Consider the following 19,313-nt stretch of genomic DNA (forward strand, 5'->3'; position numbering starts at 1 on the left):
TATTAACACACTGGATAACCGGCTATCCTGACGCCCGCTGGAAATGTAACCCAGCTGTAAATCGGTAGGTTAATCTTTTCATTTATTTCTATTAAAACGGAGCCAATACTTGCAGATCAACTTGACAGTTTTGTCAAGGAATGACCATGGCTTACATTTACAATTTCTGGGCCAAATACGATCGTTACGTTTTGAGATATTCGCTAACAATTTCTTCAGTTTGAAAAAATCGAGCAAAAATCCATGGCTAATATTCTTTTTCAGGAATAACGTAGAACCCGGAAACTTCACACATGTGTTCCGAAAGGACACATCTGTTAAACCAGATGATAAAAGTTTTCATAGGTTGTTCATAAACAAAACAAATTGCGCAAAACTTTGGATTTTTTGCTCGAGTTTCAAACTGAAGAACTTGTTAACGAATATCTCAAAACATAACGATCGTTTTTGGCCCAGAAATTGTAAATGTAAGCCATGGTCATTCCTTGACAAAACTGTCAAGTTGATTTGCAAAAACTGGCTTCGTTTTAATAGAAATTAATTAAAAAACTTTGCCTACCGATTTACAGCTGGGATACATTTCCAGCTGGGTTACATTTCCAGCCTGTCGTCAGGATAGCCGGTTATCCAGTGTGATTAAGAATTTCGATCATGTGAGAACCCAGACAGCGGCACAATTTACATATTATTATTATGGTTTAGTGCTGAAACCTTGTAATTTAAGGTAAGCATAGAACTGAAACTATGTAGAATCATTTTAATTAAGCTGTGTTTATCATACAAACTATGCTTCTGATCAGTTCATCGTGATTCAAGCAAGGGGAAACAACTGATATAAACAAATTCTGACATAAAGTACAAGTTTTCTAACTTCGCACGCATAACGTTTCACGGCTGTAAACACGGGGTTCTAATAGATTTTTAATACATTTACGAGGATTTTATTTCTTTTAATGCTGGAATTACAGAAGTGTTCGCCAAAAATGGGTTTGTATATCATAGCAAAGGATACAACTATCGAAGAATGACCGTCACACATCAGGGTTGCGTTTCGACTGAACGTGTGAAACTGTGTAGTTGAAAAACTATGACATTGGAAATGGACATTGCGATGTTTGATTATTTTCCTTCATCTTATTCTAATCATATTTGAACCAGTTCAATAGACTTGCTTGTCCGCGGTGGTCAGTGACATCACAAGCGTTTATCAGCAGCGCATTGCCAATACAAAAAAAACAACAAACAAAAAAACAATGTGGCTTTACGTGTCAAAGAATATTACGCCCCTCTGATGTATAGTTCGGGTTTGGGGTCAGCGACGTGTTTATGCTTTTAATAATGGAATGGACCGTTATTTGGGTAATGTTATTCAATACGATAGTGGTTCTTACATAAATAAGGCAAAGTGAATCATGATGATTTCCCCATACAGCAGACGAGTCTATAAACTGAACTCTCAAATGTCAAAATCAAACTATAAATTCCCAATCACTCTTTGTATAACCCTTATCATGCTGGATACGATTAAGTCCGCCTTTGCGACCAGTGTAGATAATGATCAGCCTGCACATCCGTCCAGTCTGGTCAAGATCTTCACTGTTCACCATTCAGTCAGTATCTTTTTGGAAAGCACCCCTAATGGTACTGTCCAAATTGAAAGATGGACAGGTTCATTTTAGCAATTTAGCAGGGTAAGGGTTAAATTCGTTCCCGATAAGAAACATCTTCACCATGCCACTGGGGGAAAGCTTTAAGTTCTGGAAATGTAGTTATTAATTAAATTTACCTACATTTGCGGATGGATAACTTTATGACGGTCTCCGCAATGTGGGAAATATATCCGAATCTAAGCATATTATAAACTGTGATTTTCAAATTCTGACACCAATATTTAGAAAGTAACATTGAGTTATGTATGAAACTTATTTAAGCCGAAGCTTTTAAAACTTGTCAAGAAAATTTCAAAAGGTATAACTGAACAAAATAGCTAACCCGCCATCCTCTATTTTGCCAACATCTTAAAAAACTGATTAATGTACTTATTTTAAAATTAATCATGCTATTAGATATATATGTTGTTAATTATATTTCTCAGATTCAAAAATATCGATTTACGCAATCGTTTTGCTACCAACCCCCATTTTAAAAAAGTCACAAAAATACAAAGGATACACATAAAGGTTGTGTTTTTAGAAACGAGTGAATACCATACATAAGAATACGGATATGTAGATTATGATTTGATTCTAGAAGATTAGATATCACCCAAATATTATATGAGCCACACCATGAGAAAACCAACATAGTGCATTTGCATCCGCGCAGTCTTGTCTGGATCCATGCTGATCGCTTTCAAAGCCTATTGCAATTAGAGAAACCGTAAAGCGAACAGCATGGATCCTGACCAGACTGCGCGGATGCGCAGGCTGATCTGGATCCATGCTGCGGGTCGCAAATGCATGATGTTGTTTTTTCTCATGGTGCGGCCCAATTATGTCCTTTTTCGATCGGGCAAGATAAGATAAGACAATGACGTTATTTTGTAATTATTGTCATTTTCATGCCTCATACCATTTACCTCTTATAATACATTCTGGACACTAGTGTATATTTGTGACTTTTCATAAATGGATTGAAGCGGTAAATGGAGTAAATTTATATGATGACGTAGTTTGATTTTGTTGAAATTTTGGTATGTTATCTACAATATATTTATCTGAAAAGTACGCTAAGCCCACCAAAACATCCTGTTAGTATCTTTTAAGATATTGGCAAAATAACGAATGGTGGGTTAGCTGTTTTGTACAGTATATTATATAGTTGTTGTTTTATTGTGTCTCCGAAAAACGAAGAACTTGAACATTCTTCTTGGCAAAAGCATTTTGCATTTTGATTTGAAAAAAAAAAACATAAGTAAAAGAAGTAATTTGATGTCTGACCATAAAGTACTAGTTTGTGAAAAATGGACTCCCTTTCTGAGAACCAGAATTTGCACAAGGAATCTTTTGAAGTTGTTTTGCCTAAATAGTTAGAATTGGTAGAAATTTATCTGACACAATATTGACTCTAAACATACTTCACATTTGTTTAACCTTTAGCCTGCTGCCAGCAAGTGATTATGCCTTTGCGACCAGTGCAGACCAAGATCAGCCTGCACATCCGTGCACTGTTCGCTATTCAGTCAGTAAATTTCCAGTGAACATCCCTTCGTATAATAAATGGCACTGCCCAAATTGAATGGTAGACCAGTTCATTTTAGAAATTTAACAGGGTAAAGGTTAAAGGTATATACTAGTAACTCGTTTTCTTACCACTAACATAACTACAGTCTGTGAACTTTGTAAACATTGAACAATCCCCTGTTTATAATAGCTGTGTGACATTTATGTTTCCATGTGGTCCAAGTGGTTAGAGAGTTAAAATCTAATTTCCAGGTAATAATTGAAAGTGAACGTAGAACTATCAAAATTGCAAAATGTTGCTATCTGTACACATATTGTCAATAAGATACAAGGCTTTCATTTTTCTTCTTAGATAATTATGCCAGACACTTAATTATAACAAACTGTAAAAACATATTTAAAAAGAAAAGTTTTGTGTTCGTTATAAAAAATAGACATGGTCAGTCTCAAAGTATATGTTATAAAAGGCAATGCAAAAATTATATCTACCGAACACAAGAACCCCGTTTATAAAGGCTCATTTACTAATTTTGAATGTTTTGGACAGCAATGGTGTACCAAGTGAAAAAACAAATAATGAGAAAGTATTAATGGGGGTGGAGTAAAAAAGCCAATAACACAAACGTTGATTAACCGGCGTTACATTTAACGTCGCACCAACACAATTATAGGTCATATGCGACTTTCTAGCTTTGATGGTGGAGGAAGACCCCACGGTCCCCGCCATGCATTATTTCATCACGGGCGGGCACAAGGGTAGAACCACCAAGCTTTTGTAAGACAGCTGGATGGCTTCCTCACATGAAAAATTCAACGCCCCGAGTGAGGTTCGAACCCACATCGGTGAGGGGCAAGTAATTCGAAGTAAGAGACCTTAACCACACGGCCTATGAGGCCCCCTTAAACGCAATCAAATTAAAAACGCGAAACTATTATTTGTAAATCAAGAAGCAGATACATGTATTAGCCACATCAACGTATCCACTCACGAAGTTTGTTAACTTATTATAATTACATTGTATGTGCTGTTTGCAAAATGCACATTTGGCCAATTCGTTTTCGGGTGACAGAAGTGTAACCTGGAGAGTTATATTATGAAGACACTGGTAAAAGCGAAGGTTGAACAACCCAAATTTATCGTGTTTTTGCAATATTAGCCAAAGTTCTGACCAAAAATCATTTTTCTTCCAAACGAGCACAGTGACCTGTCAATATTTTTCGACATGATAAATTTTCAAGTACCGAGATGTTTTCAATATAGAAATTTTATCATGAAAAAATAATCTGTGGATACTTTCTTTTAAAGATATTTTTTTGTATGTAAATATTTACTAAAAAAAAAATAAACCAAGTCATTTTCAGATAATTGTTTTGGCCACTTAATTTTCTAATTCTTATCAAATCTTTTTTTTAGTAATGAGATGAATTTTGTTAGCAACTTATAGACTAAATTAAAATGAGATTTAAAAAGAAATGCATTTTCTTGACTACCTTCGTAGTTTTGTGTTTGTAAAAAAAATAGAGCATGCAAAAAATTTAAAACAAACGTGTGACTTATACGTGTTTTTATTCATTCGTCGATGTCAACAAATCAGCAAAATTTCAGAAAAATCTGCTAGAAGAAAATATCAGATGTGCCTTTAATATTTCATAACGTTGACTTGTCAGTGATTGAATTTATTTAAAACATGCATTTAATTCTGATCTGATGGGGTTTTTTCGTCACACCGACACAATTATTGGTCATATAGCGACTTTCCAGCTTTTTATGGTGGAGGAAGACCACAGGTGACCCTCCGTGTATTATTTCATCACATGCGGGCACCTGGGTAGAACAACCGAGCTTCCATAAACCAATTGGATAGCTTCCTCACATGAAAATTTAAACGCCCCGAGTGAGGCTCGAGCCCACATCAGTGAGGAGTAGGTGGTTCGATGGATGTCAGCAACCGTAACCACTCGGCCCACGAGGCCCGGTAAATGCATCTAAATATATATTCGTCCTGCCGGTCATAATGCCTTTAAAGTCTATCTATAATATCTTGTCGCTAATGTGATTAAATAAGTAAAGAACAACAACACAATTATGGCAAGAAATATGTTTTTATTATTAAAATTTATTCGGTATGCACAACAATTTGTGAGACCTTGTTTTTTTTTTGGTACATATATTATATATGTAAAATTGCACCATTCAAATCATATTTGAGATATTGCCTTACAAAAATTCATCAAATAAAAATTTAAATAAGTAAAAAAGGTATTAATTTTGAGTAAGATTTAATTAGTGTCTGTATTATAAAATATTTTAAATTCCTAACATTATGTTTTAGCATTGTGTTTAAACGAAATGACTGCTGCGATGATTACAAACACATATTGTTGAAATATGATAACTTTGAACTTTTTTTGGCTACAAAAACAATAAAAATTCAGCAAAAAACGAACATATCCAATGCTCAGTAAACCTTTGACAGTAATAAATTATGCATATTATGGTAATCCACATAACAAAGATAATTCTAAAAACAAGAGAAGCGGCTCTGTCCACTAGATGATTGTTACATACCATGAGCACAGCTAACAGTTATCAAAAATTTTCACCCAATATCTGAAAATGATGAATTTACAATTGCTACAAATTACCTTCGAAATATTTGACTGACAATCCACCAAAAAATATAGTTGACTATTACATACACTTATTTATTTTGTTACTCTTAGTCAACATCGACTATAACTGGTGAAGTTTTCGAAACACTGTCAGATTCTGGTTGAACATTTTTAATGATTTTTAGCTATGCTCATGATGTGCTCATATGCTAAAAGACCTTTTTTCTACGGATCAGACCTGCTTAATTAGCCTCCTGAAATCAGACTGTCTAAATCTTGAAGAGGCTTTATCTACAACAACTGTAACTCATCTGATAAAATTGTAGTGCAACAAAAATTCTACACTGCATGTTCTGGAATTTTTAACCATATGCATTATAAAGCTGATGTTCATGAAATACTGACCACCCGTGCCCAAACCCACCCCACCGTCCAGTTAAAAAATAATCATTCACTTTGCTACGACAACAGATCAAGTCATTTTAATCTCAATGTTCATTTCAAAAGCAACGGTAAATCGATTTCGAAGTTTCATTTAAAATACTTGAATAAATAATCACAGATTTATTAAAATAGCCTAAAGTCACTTACATTTTTATTATTGTTTTATATAGGACAAACAGAGAGGTTTATACAAAATATAGACAGGCTGTCTGACTGATGAATTTATTGTTTGTATAAATGTATCATGTGGTTTGAAGAAATAAAAATTTCTCAAGGTTGTCCATATAAAAGAAAAGCAGCGTATTACAATAACTTTCCGTTTTACAGTCAAATTTACATATTCTATTCGGATGTATACGTAATAAACTTTTAATACAAACTAAAAGATATTTTATCTCAAATAAATATTTGTGGCATTAGGTAAACATTTTATAAAGAATAAAAAAAATATCCACGCAAGGCCGGTAACAACTTTTGAAACCATTAAGACATCCGGTTCGTAAATCATTTAGTATAAAATATCAGACTTCTATCACGGTACCTAAAATATTGTATTATACGTCCCAGCTTTGTGAAAACACAGGAAAGGAGGTTATTAAAACTATAAAAGTTAATATTACTTACTGACCAACCGTTGTACCAAAGATGAAAAACGATATAAACTATACTCTTATTGAATGGAGGGCCAGTCAATAATCTACCAGAAGACAATGAACGATGAATTGCATGCGTGCGAAGCAAAATAGTAAATGATATATGATGCAGAATCGATGAGCTTAATGGAATGGGTAGATAGGGTGATGAAATTAACAAAAAACGTAATATTACACAATTATGTGTCATAAAAGATAATTTAGTATAAAAACAATCGTTCTATTTCGGGTTGATGACAAAATTATTCATTTTAAAGATAGGGCAATAACTTCCCGTACACTTGTTAAAATCCCACGTTTTCCATGTATATATAATCAACAGTGCTAAATAACATTTGGACCTATTAAATGTATCTACAAGTTTTACAAAAATTTCAAATACCCGAAATTGTAGAGATTCGTTTTAAAAAATACTATTGGTCCACTCCTAAAACACATTATACAAAAACGAAGCCGTTCCAAAACGTAGACCTTTAGGACAAACAATCAAGAATTGGTGCAAAAGTTTTTTACACTGCTTTTTGCAATTTTCGGTCCATTTACTTGAATATGTACAATAAGGTTAACATATATATCTCAAGAAAACAGTTTTTACTTATACTAACAAACATTGTAGGGGCTTTTCGAAAGCTTTTTCATGAAATATACTTACTTTATTGTAATAAGTATTAAAATTTGAGCCGTACCATGAAAAAACCAACATAGTGGCTTTGCGACCAGCATGGATCCTGACCAGACTGCGCGGATGTTGGTTTTCTCATGGCGCGGCTCAAACGAAGGAAGTTTAATATCATTCAGCTTCTTACTGTTCTGTTTCACAGATATACAGTTCAAGGGACTCGTAAATTATAACTAAATGATAGCCGTACAGTACTTTCAAATCAATTTTTAGTTAACACTATAAAGGAAACGAAAAAAAAAGATGGCATGCAAATTTGAAGTTTTAAAGTAATGAAATTGTGAATCAGTTTAAACTTAAAACATTTCAGGATAAGTATATGGATTTCTGCTGAATTACTGGATTTCTTAAATTCAAAAAAGCGAATGTATAAGCAACAAAAAATAAATAACATCACGATCACAGACATTCAAGGGAAACAACTATGTCGTGCTTATCTTCTGTACAATTATGTCCCTTTACTCATTCAACACTTGGTGCTCATATTTACATATATTTAACTAATGCAACATAAATATATACATCATAATTTAAGTGGATTTCAAAAATAGTAAACACTACTTGTTTCACTGTATGGTTTCATTGTGACAATTTCATACAGACAGCTCAAAACGCCGAAAAATAGTTCTTAAAAAGTCTGAAAAAGTGGCTGAGTATTTATGTTTTCAAGATTATGTTGTAATTGTTTTTATTATTGTCTGTGTAGCTAATACTGCATACTTTGACATGCTCTAGAGTATTGTGAACAGTATTCAGCCAATTGATAACATTAACTTTACTTAGGTCAGTTTAAACTTATTTATTTTAGCTTCTTGAAGCATGTTTAAATAACGCTCGAGTTCGCTTCCTGGAAAAGGCAGTAAAAGTGTCAGGCGAGAATGCCTGGTCATGAAGTTTTACGACTTTTCAACCTCTTACTTTGAATGGAGATTAAAGTCCACTGGAATATTTGGCAGAATTTGAATTTGACATATCAATATGTAAAGTTCTTTTCTTAGATGTGCAGTTAAAAATGAATTCAAATGTCGGAAAATTAGTCCATTTATTGTCAAAGTTACTATATTGCTTACTGTTTATTTCCTCTGTTATTATCCAACAGTTCATTGTACGTATTTGAAAAATGATAGCTGAAACAGTACACAGACTGGTCCATCAAAAGTTATAATTTTCATGATAAGTGTATTGAAATATTGACACAAAAGGTAAAGCATGTTTAAAGTATGAATTAACATAATATTAAGTTTCTCTGGCATTTATCTGTATGCAATTGTCTTAGTATTCTACGTTATTCACTGCTTGAAAAAAAAATCGCAGCATCAGATAGATCAATCATTTTAAAAAAGTACAAAGCCCAAAAACAACGGTCATGTATGTATAATCTTATCGATGACACGTGATCACCGAGTATCAAAATATGGAAGAAAACATGTTTGTGTTAAATGCATAATCTAAATATATCTCTATAACAACATATCTCATTACATCAGTAAATGATCTGTTTTCTCTTTGTGACAACAATAATCAAATTTAATAAAATTAATTTGAAGAATAGAACTAATGCACATAAAGAGTGTCAGAACTTAGTATTTTGGTACCTATTTTGTAGAGGAATTTGGCGTACCAATGCATACCAGTTGGTACATTCGTTGAATTTCGACTTTCAACGGTTGGAGAAGAAAACATCGCGAAAACTTGTGATATGTCATGGTAGACCCGCATTGGCGCATAAACCGCATGCGCGATGTTAATATTGTCTATATATGCATAACATGAAGCTATGATACCGTCCACAACAATTGTACCGTGCTTTGTCAGAGGGGCGTATATCCCTCTCCGAGTTTCCACGGTGATTTTAGTTATAATTGTTGTAATTATCGAGTCTTTGTCTCCTAGCAACAGATATTGCCCCGCCGTCACACTATCAGCAAAAACAGCTTCAATTCTATTAACATCAAATGAGGAGTTCCGGTTTACGACATACAATAAATGTTTTGCGGTTAGCGTTATTTCTTTTCCAGACGCCGTGGACAGTGTGTAGAATAATCCATAGCCGAAATCATCACGGTCCATGAAATTAATAACCTCACTGTATTCTAAAACACCATCACTGCGCATGCTCAACACGCGATCTCCAATGCGTAAGTCTGACATTGCTATTGATTCACCATTTTCAATCTCAACCAAGTTCTTTCCAGAGAAGCATCCTCCAGTCCGGACCGCTGCAGAGGAATCTAAATTTTAAAGATAAAACATGTAATTAACAAACTCATCAGATTTCAATTAGAAAATAATTTAGAATAGGTTCTTAAATATAAAGATATTGCAAACAATCAAAGAGATGTTAAAAGGAGTTCAAAATATTTTCTTTCGAAAATGCGTTTCAGGCAAAGAGTAATCGACTGAATTCTTCCAAATGTAATTTCAGCTGCGCATGTTGCAGAAGACATGTGCTAATTTGGTATTAACTCTTCTGACTTCCAGTATTAATTTCAATAAATGTGATAAAACGTTGTATTTCGGTATCAACAATCAAACGTTTGCTTAAAGCTTAGATAAGTAACGTGATCTAAGCCCAACTCGTAAAATTTCTAGAAATCTCAGTGTATCTCAACTGAACATCAATTTTATGCTGAATTAATGATTTCTCATGCATATGGTATTAAAGGAATAGAAAGTACTTAAATCAAGAACAAATATCGCACATTTTATCTGCCATTCAAATACAGGACAAAATTGCAATAAACCTGCATACGTATTAAGTTTGACCCGGTATTTCATAGCTTGATAGTCTATTTTTCTATTAAGCATGCATTAACACCTAAGTGCCTACCCTACGATATGACCGAGTCTCACAATAGATAAATCCACATAAAATTCGCCTTTTAAAACTAACATTTATATTAGTTAAAAGAGAGAAGAGTTTAAAAACCTCATTAAATCGATGAATCGAAAGGTGCGCGTGACTGAGAACCCAAGAGAGGGATTACAATGTTAAAATTGTAAATAAAAGCTGAAAATGAAGACAGAGAAAAGACGGTCTAGGTGTATAAGGTCAATAGTTCTGTTTCATTAAATCCCTGATTTCAAATATTTAATACTTGATGTAGAGCTAAAATTAAAATCATTGTGGTTTATTGGTACACATACAATCCCTGATATGCTTTTGAAATTTCGTATGACTTAGAAAAAATTAAATAAACAGCTTACATAGATAACGCAGATATGTAGACTTTGTAATGAATCGTTCTTTGGGGAAAAAGACTATGTTTATCGAAGTCATTTAAGATAGAAACGTAATAACCTGAAAATATAGCTGTGTCTCACATTCGGGAACGACAAAACTGCTAGGTATTAAAAGATGTTAATGAAATATTTAAAAAAAATTAATTTAGTGGAAAAAACACGTAATTAGTGACCCGAAGAACTTTCAATAACTATTTTTAGAAACGGATCACTATTACATCAAGAAAATTACGGCCGGCGTAGTCATTTTGATTTTGATGACGTCACTTTTGAAATATTGTGATGTTTTTTAGGGTACCAAACATTAATGTCCTATACTTTAAAATATACTTTGAAAATGTTACTGAAAATATTTTTTTTAACATTCGGTTATTGTAAATTGAATGCCTGCTTAAAAGCGAATTAAGTAGATCATTTTTGTATACCGTTGTAATGTTTATTGCATCTTACTGTTACTTATTTCATAAAACAGAACAAAGAATATCTTTTAAATAAAATGTCCGCCAAAACAATGCTACCTTTGCCTTTAAAATTTTGAACTAGATTTACATTCGTCTGAAATACCCTTTGTCCGGTAGCTACTAGACACTCCATAAAGAAAAGAAACCAACAGTTAAGTTTTCACTTTCGACTGAAACATCTCTCTTAAATGAAGATATATGAAATATATGTTTTCTTTTCTTCTATTTATTTTTCAACATCATATTAAAATCCGAGATATTCAGCATTACTTTTTATTTTATTCTTATTATTTTATGAATTGTGAGCGGCAAGTACTACATGTGGCGTTTCATCTCTGGGTCAAGTAACTGTAATTAAAACATGTCCTACTGGCTAGGAATATTAATTCTTATTTTTGTTATAAATGGATAGATTAAATTTGAAAGCTTCACCTGATTTAACTGAACAATGGATGTGTCCGTGCGATTCGTACTCCACCCAGTCAAATCCTGCTTGCACTGCTAGACCGGCCAACATTCCCAACTTCGATCTGGCAATAAATAGTTCATAAACAGTGGTAATTAATGTTACTAAGATGAACTGTATATGTAATAAGTCTCTACCAATTTTGTCAGAGAATTTATATTACTTTGTATCTACATGAAGATTCATATCATGTGTTCATATAATGTGCTACTTCTAAGCTTATTGAGCCGCACCATGAGAAAACCAACATAGTGCATTTGCGACCAGCATGGATCCAGACCAGCCTGTGCATCCATGCTGTTTGCTTTCAAAGCCTGTTGCAATTAGAGAAACCGTTAGCGAACAGCATGGATCCGCGCAGGCTGGTCTGGATCCATGCTGGTCGCAAATGCACTACACGTTGGTATTCTCATGGTGCGGCTCATTTCGATTTTGTACTAAAGTTATTGTGTTGGAAAAGATATATCTTGCCCTGTATAACATAAACCTTTACCCTGTATGTTCTTTCTAAACTTGTAAAACTCATAATGTTTAGAATTATTATGTTGGTAATATATTTCTTCGTATAGTTCGGCATTGAATATGATGCAGAACATGCACACTTTAAATAATATATGCAAAATTTTCATTAGAAAATTGTTAAAATCAAGATATGCTGTTGTATTTCAAATAAGACACTTTTTGTTTTCATTTCAGTTGCCTGGACTACCTCAATCAGTATGTTAGATACACAAATGTAACAAATATCGTGAACAATATTTCTGAAAAAGAAGTTGACATTCTCTACGAAATCGACCAGGAGTTATCAAATTATTTGTTTTAAAATGCAGTCAAAATATTTGTTGTAGAAAGCAGTCAAAGTAACTGTCGTAATAGGCAAGATGTATATTTCGGAACACGCCAACCTCTATAGAAAGCTTCTCAACAATTTGGAAAATATCTGTTTTTCTTATAACCTTTGGTATTTATAATTTGTTCTTACTCATAAGGTTTAAAAAACTTGTTCTTAACATTTGGAAAATATAATTTTATCTTAACAATTTGGCAGATACAATTTGTGTAATCTAAATAAAAGTTTCAAGCTCTACGTTGTATGGTCCTTAAAAATGTACAATATATACATAGTAAAACAGTTATTTTTTAAATAATTACTGTACACCCTTAAGACTAAAATATGTTTTGAACGATAGTTTTTCCTAGATACATTAAAAGATGTAATCTTCTGTGAAACAAAAATTCTATTCATTAATGCATCAAATAAAGAAAAGGCACAGTTTGCTGAATCAAATGCAAATGTGCCTTTTAATTTAACAATCTTAATGCATAAAATATCGTGTCATATACCCATTAAACATCAAATTATATAATATACTTCAACATCTACGATGCAGACTGTACAAGATCATTTTAAATTTCATTGACAAGATAAAAAATTTTAAAAATTTGTAACTTTGCATACCTGTCTCTATCGCTTGTTGCCACGTCAACCGCACGACCTTCATAATGTAGAGAGTTTTCTCCATGCATGAAATTGTCATCCCATGCTTCTTTGACCTTGACCTTGACTGGCGGGACTTCTGGAGGATTCCCTGGCCATTGTATTTGTACAAGCTTTGCTAAGATGTTCAACTTTTCTTTACATCTCTGAAAATATAATGCCATGTCATGTAAACTTTTATTCGAAACTTTGAAGTTGCTTTGAACAAACTTTGTAATTCATCTTTTTTATAGAACAAATACTGTGAGGCGTTTTTGGTGGAAATGATCGCAAGAGAAGAATTATTCAATTTGATCAGTTTTCTGACATATCAACGATGTGTGTTTCTGCTTTTAAATCCGAAATTGAGGAAATAAATAGTCACATGTATAATTTGGAAGGTAATACAACCATGCGACATAATAGTAGGGCCGGTCTGATTAAGTCTTTACATGATAGGTAGTGAAGTGTGCAACACCACTTACGTATATGACCCCTGGCATCGGCTTATATAATCCTTGATCCAAAAGGACCATAAAACAACAACACTGTTGCTAGTCGCAGCAACACAGACATAATTTGCAAAACACGTCTAAATGCATCGTCAAAACAAATTATAATTTCTTATTTTCAATCTCGGTTTATTTTGACCTCGCACCTGGAAATTTTATTTGAGTTTGATTTTAAGACTCCAAACTCCTATCTCGATATACCAGCTGATATGGGAATTGGAAAGACATCGACTCCTGAAAGAATCTTCCCTGGGTTCCTGCAGGTGTAGCTTAAAAGATGATAAAAGTGCATCTCATAATTGGATTTCTACTTTATGCAAATACTTTAAGTTACTGACACAGACATGTTTTATGTATCACAACATCACTGCATTTATACACTAATCTTAATGTTTTAACTCTCAGTTTAATGCCATATAACGTTATTCAAGATGAAATAGATAGAAATCGAGTGTCTAAAAAATTATTTTATCCATATGTTTACATTGCCGTAAACTGAGTGGTTATTTTCACGCTTTCGTGTAATTCACAGATGATACTTTACTAAACCCTCTATTGCTTCCAACTAAAATATAATAATATTATTATACTAAGTATTTTTAAATGAATTAATTTGATATGTATAAAACATTTCATGTAAAGAATAAAATCTTAAAATAAATTACATATCAACAAAAACAAAATACTTTTTTTTAATTAAGTGCTTAAATAATTTTTAAAAATATAGACTGGATGCTTAAAAATAGGAAAAAATCAATGTCATTTTCTTAAATAAGTTATTGCTGAAATATTTCTGCAGACTTGCTTGCGATACATGCTTTAAACCATATATTTCTATTTCTTAAGGAATGTTTCATAGTAAACTTGTCAGTTAAATTTTCATTTAAATGACTTTTATTGTTTCATGTAAATATCTAAAGATTTGATTCCAACATTAGAAAATGTTCAAGATATTCTTAGGGTAGAATTATCATTTTGTTTATACAGGATATATTTTATTGTAAGACGTTATAAGCGTACCCTGCAAAAGTAAGTTATTAATTGTAACGTGTTAGAAAGGTTTTGTGTAAACTTCAACCGTGAATGTTCCATAGATAATACATTTTGACAGCCTTAAGACTGCATTCAGAAAGAAGGCCCGGGTCGTCCAAGGTTTGATCGGATAATCCGAGGGTTAAGATTAGGATTATCCCTGCGACTTAAGTGATCATTATGCTGTGAAGTGCACGTCAGATTAACGAGATAGGTAACGCACCTTGCGATCTGTGAGCAACGGTAACTGATATTTGATCACCTACATTTTAATTTAAAAAGCGGACGTTCATCCTACACTGCTTTTAAATAGACAATATAAAATCATTTATTTGTCCCAAAATGTGTTTGGCATTTTAAAATATATACATGTACTCAGCTTTGTTAATATTTTATACTGTTAAGTTTACAGCACAGCTTATTTTATTTGTAGTAAAAACATGCTACAAGATTTATAAAATCCTTTGTTATATGCATTGATTTTTTTATCAAAAATGCAATATTATAAAGATATGATCTGTTGCAAGCTTGTCAACAATATATTTCTATGCTTGTTGGACGAAGCTGAATATTTCGCTGTTATGCCTTGTGCGGCCGTCCGCTAATTAGTAGAATGTTTTAGCTATTATTAACGGTGTCCGAAGTCACATTTGTCCGAACTAGCTATATAACAATCTATTTTTATGCAATGTATACGGTCCCTCTAATAAAACGATCTTACGGCGCGTCGTCATCGACTTTAAGCGATGCGCTTTAATTTAATATCACAGATTATTGCATTAAAGTTGTGAACTTAATAATCATAAATGTGAACATTATTATACGGACACGCATCGTTTGTATTTAGAATTTACTTTTTCTGAATGATGTTCTGTTTGCGTAAATCTCCTGGCGAAATTAAGCGCAATGCCCTAATCCATGTTCAAAGTCCTTTTACACTAATTAAATTATTTAGGCGTGTATTATAAAATCTTGTACCCGGGTATTATTACATATAAAAGAGAAAGTGATATCAGCAAACACACCGTAATCCTAACTAAACATGTTAAAATCCGCTACATGTAAACAGTCTAAGTTAGGTAAGTGGTGTGCAAACACTTTATCAATGCTTAAAAACGCAATAATGGTAAAATACAACATAGCAAGAATTCCAAAATAATGACAACTTTGTTTTGTAATGTTTTATGACATTCGTAGCTCTTATCTAGCTACAGTTCGCTGTGAAAGATACTTTGTATGCTACAGTTTGTGACAGTAAAGTTCAAGCTGTGTGGTTGACGCAGGGATGTATTGCTCTTTTCAAGGTTACTAACACTTGAGACAAAAGATATCCACCCTTGCATACTGGAATGCATATTGCGCAACGGGCTTTGCTGCAAAGACCTCTCAGCTAGCTTTAATCCTCATCCTCTCAAGGAGTATAAAAATTAGGCTTACAAAACCACGCATTTGGACGTTGATATCATTAAAATATCATTTGATATACATTTATATTGATATATGTATATCAAACATATAATTTGTTATGCACATTATATGTACATGACAGAATCTCTCTTATCTGTGAATTTTATTTTACGGGAAAGAACATATCTTACTTTGCAGAAACGTGTTTAACCTTTACCCTGCTAAATTTCTAAAATGGACTGGTCCGTCATTCAATTTGGGCAATATCACTTATCATTTAAAGGGGTGTTCACTGAAAATTTACTGATTAAATAGCGAATAGTGTACGTGCAGGCTGATTTTGCTCTGCACTGGTCACAAAGGCAAAATCGCTTGCCGCCAGCAGGCTAAGGGTTTTAATATTTAAATATGTTGTTAACGGATGTTTTGCTATATTTGATTTCTTGGTTTTTGGTACCTTGAATCAATATCGCATATAATATTGTTTGATGTGTCATGCTAAAATCCAAAATCAGATATGCTCTCGTTAGTACTATTACTTGTGATCATGTTAAAGAATCAAACATTAAGTCAAGAATTCCGGAGAATCAAGTAAGGTCAGAAAACATTTAGTGGTCAAGATTCAATATAAAATTTTCTAATTTGATATGTGTACATTTTCTTTCCTTTTTTTCAACGCACACGTTTAGAAATTTCCGAGATGCACGGAGAAATCTTGAATTACTGTGAACAAGTGTGAGAGACGCATACCTCACAGCCGAATTTTCAGCAGAAATCACAAAAAGTTGCAGTACTTAACACTCTATGTCGTCTTTTCAAGCGTGACACTGTCTTGATCTAAACATTATTTGCTTAAATCTGGTTTTAGATTTTAATAAAAAATGAATTGCATTGTTTAATTTTGTTGCTTGGACTAAAGATCTAACAGTGGAATTTTAGTATATCCAGGTCAGATGTTAATCTGAAAATGGGTAAAACACATGGATTTTTTCTCTTCTTATAAGATATTATAAAGTATATTTATTTATCTTATGTTTCAGTAGTCCGCTTTGATAAACATGGGTTTCGAGAGGACATCGATCGTGTCGCAAAAGGTTGGCCACACATGTGAGAAGGCTTTCAACGTGATCCTACACTTACAGAGATCGGTAATAATATTTATCTAGACTGTTTGCTCATTTCTGAATTTTATCGCCTTACAAATCCCCAAAGTTGTAAACAATCGGAGCTAAGTGATAACAGACATCTTTTTCGGGGTATTTAGAATTGAGTGGTGAGATTTACTGAACCAGGATTTTTGTTCGCGTTAAAATATGTAGCGTTAGTATTAGCGGTATTCTATATTATGATAAATCATTTGTCATTTTTATCACACTGTCCTTAAAGTCCTGTGAAAAAGTATTAAAGAAGATGACTGTTCAAAGACAGCTAAGAAAATTTTAATATTCAAAATACTTTGATTTGTCTTTGATTTTTTTTTGTATTGTATGTCACAATGAGAGCTGAAATAATGTCATTTTTCCAGATTTTTTTATTAAATGTGGTGGAAACCTTCTGGAAGTCCAACCTTGCATCTTTTCAGACAAGGGCAGATTACCGAGACATTTAACAGGCCTCACAGTTATGATGTAATAAGGTACGTAATATTTCGAACAATTTTATCATGATAAGTGTGAAACAAACTAATCAAGACAGAAAGTATTCAATATTACTTGACATCAGTGCTTGTAATATTGCCTTGTCCTTTTGGATCATTTAGATCTATAATAAACAATAACAGAGTGCTTAAGTCGGTGCCATGGTGTGTGAGGGGTGTTGTGCATTTCATTCACAGATTTAATCAAACCGAGTCTGCTATTTTGTTGCTTTGTTGCGTTTTATGCTTTCATAGGATCTTGTACAATATTTTAATACACAAATATATTGAATAAGAGAGTAGAAAAAACAAAAACTGCTAACATATATTTCTACAATATTTAGATGTTGTAAGCCTTGATATCATATTAGTTAATATATAAAATCTGAAAAGTAGATCCCTCGGAATCACCGAGAACAAGGCAAACAATGAAAATTGCAGACTCGGTTTGATTGTGTCTGTTCATGAGTCAGTTCAATATATCGATCTATTGATTATATGTGTTATAACTGTCATGTTGTCAATTATGCTGTTCTACTTTACACATCATCCTCTATTTCATTCCATCTTTATATCCCTTACAATCAGCTGTCATTGACAGATCCACTGTCTTATCAACCTTAAATGTCCTCTGAAGAGGTAAAAATTTGAATTCACATAGCTTCGTTGCTAAAAACAAAAATTTACCATTGTTTGAGAAAACGGTTATTTGGAGCGGATTTACCACTCTCCCGGCGGATATACCCTACTCCATATACCGTTTATATCTCTCAGATAAAGGAATTCATCTATACATTTTTGTTTACCTCAAGAAAGAAGGTTTCTTTTTTTTTGCTTAAGACTACTAACCTAGAAAATTTCTTCCATAAAAACAGTCAAAAATTAAAAAAAAAAAAGGAAGATTGATAGTCATTTCTCCTTTCCAGCAAAAAAAACAACATTTTTCCTGAAAATACTGTATATTTGAAAGGAAATAAACTTTACTGTACCTCTTTATTTTATGTCATTTAAGTTTTTATTTCATTAATAAAATTGAAATTAAACAGCGTATATATACTAAAAGTCTACGTCCCTGCAATAACACAATCGTCCGCTGAAAGGGCATATTTCTATTCGTCTAAGTAATAGGATAGTTTTGCATTCGAATCTCTTACTGGATTCTTTTTTGTAAAAAGATAAATGATTATGGACAGGGATATATTGATATTTTTGGAAAAGTATATGTTTTAACTAATAAATGCTGCTTTTCAATTTATGTGGTTAACTTGAACCTTTATTCTTTAAACCATACACTTAATCTTATTCATGAAACAAGTCCCCGTTCTTTCCACTAGACCACTATCAATTTTACTTTTTCTGTCTGGTAACAACTGCACATCAATACTGAAGGCATTCTATTGTAGTCTGATACTATCTTCTGATTTCTTTGGTTGAAATTGTTTCAAAATATTTTCATGTCTCACAGGCACAATGTATTTAATATATTAATTGGGAAGTTCAAACATAAT

The 19,313-nt window shown here is 32.8% G+C and overlaps 1 protein-coding gene across 2 annotated transcripts in view; it reads right to left on the reverse strand.

The window, feature by feature from the left end:
- Positions 1–5,330: 5,330 nt before the first annotated feature.
- LOC123561829 (sonic hedgehog protein-like) overlaps positions 5,331–19,313 on the reverse strand; it is a 96,984-nt gene continuing 83,001 nt past the window's right edge. For both annotated transcript variants that reach the window (XM_045354445.2, XM_045354446.2), the window contains exons 3-5: positions 13,201–13,385; positions 11,708–11,805; positions 5,331–9,802 (exon numbers count right to left, since the gene is read on the reverse strand). In XM_045354445.2, coding sequence (XP_045210380.2) covers positions 9,126–9,802; positions 11,708–11,805; positions 13,201–13,385 — 960 coding nt within the window. In that variant the 3' untranslated portion in view covers positions 5,331–9,125. The remainder of the gene's footprint in view (positions 9,803–11,707; positions 11,806–13,200; positions 13,386–19,313) is intronic.

This window comes from Mercenaria mercenaria, chromosome 10, assembly GCF_021730395.1.
Source record: "Mercenaria mercenaria strain notata chromosome 10, MADL_Memer_1, whole genome shotgun sequence".
NCBI classification, from domain to species: domain Eukaryota; kingdom Metazoa; phylum Mollusca; class Bivalvia; order Venerida; family Veneridae; genus Mercenaria; species Mercenaria mercenaria.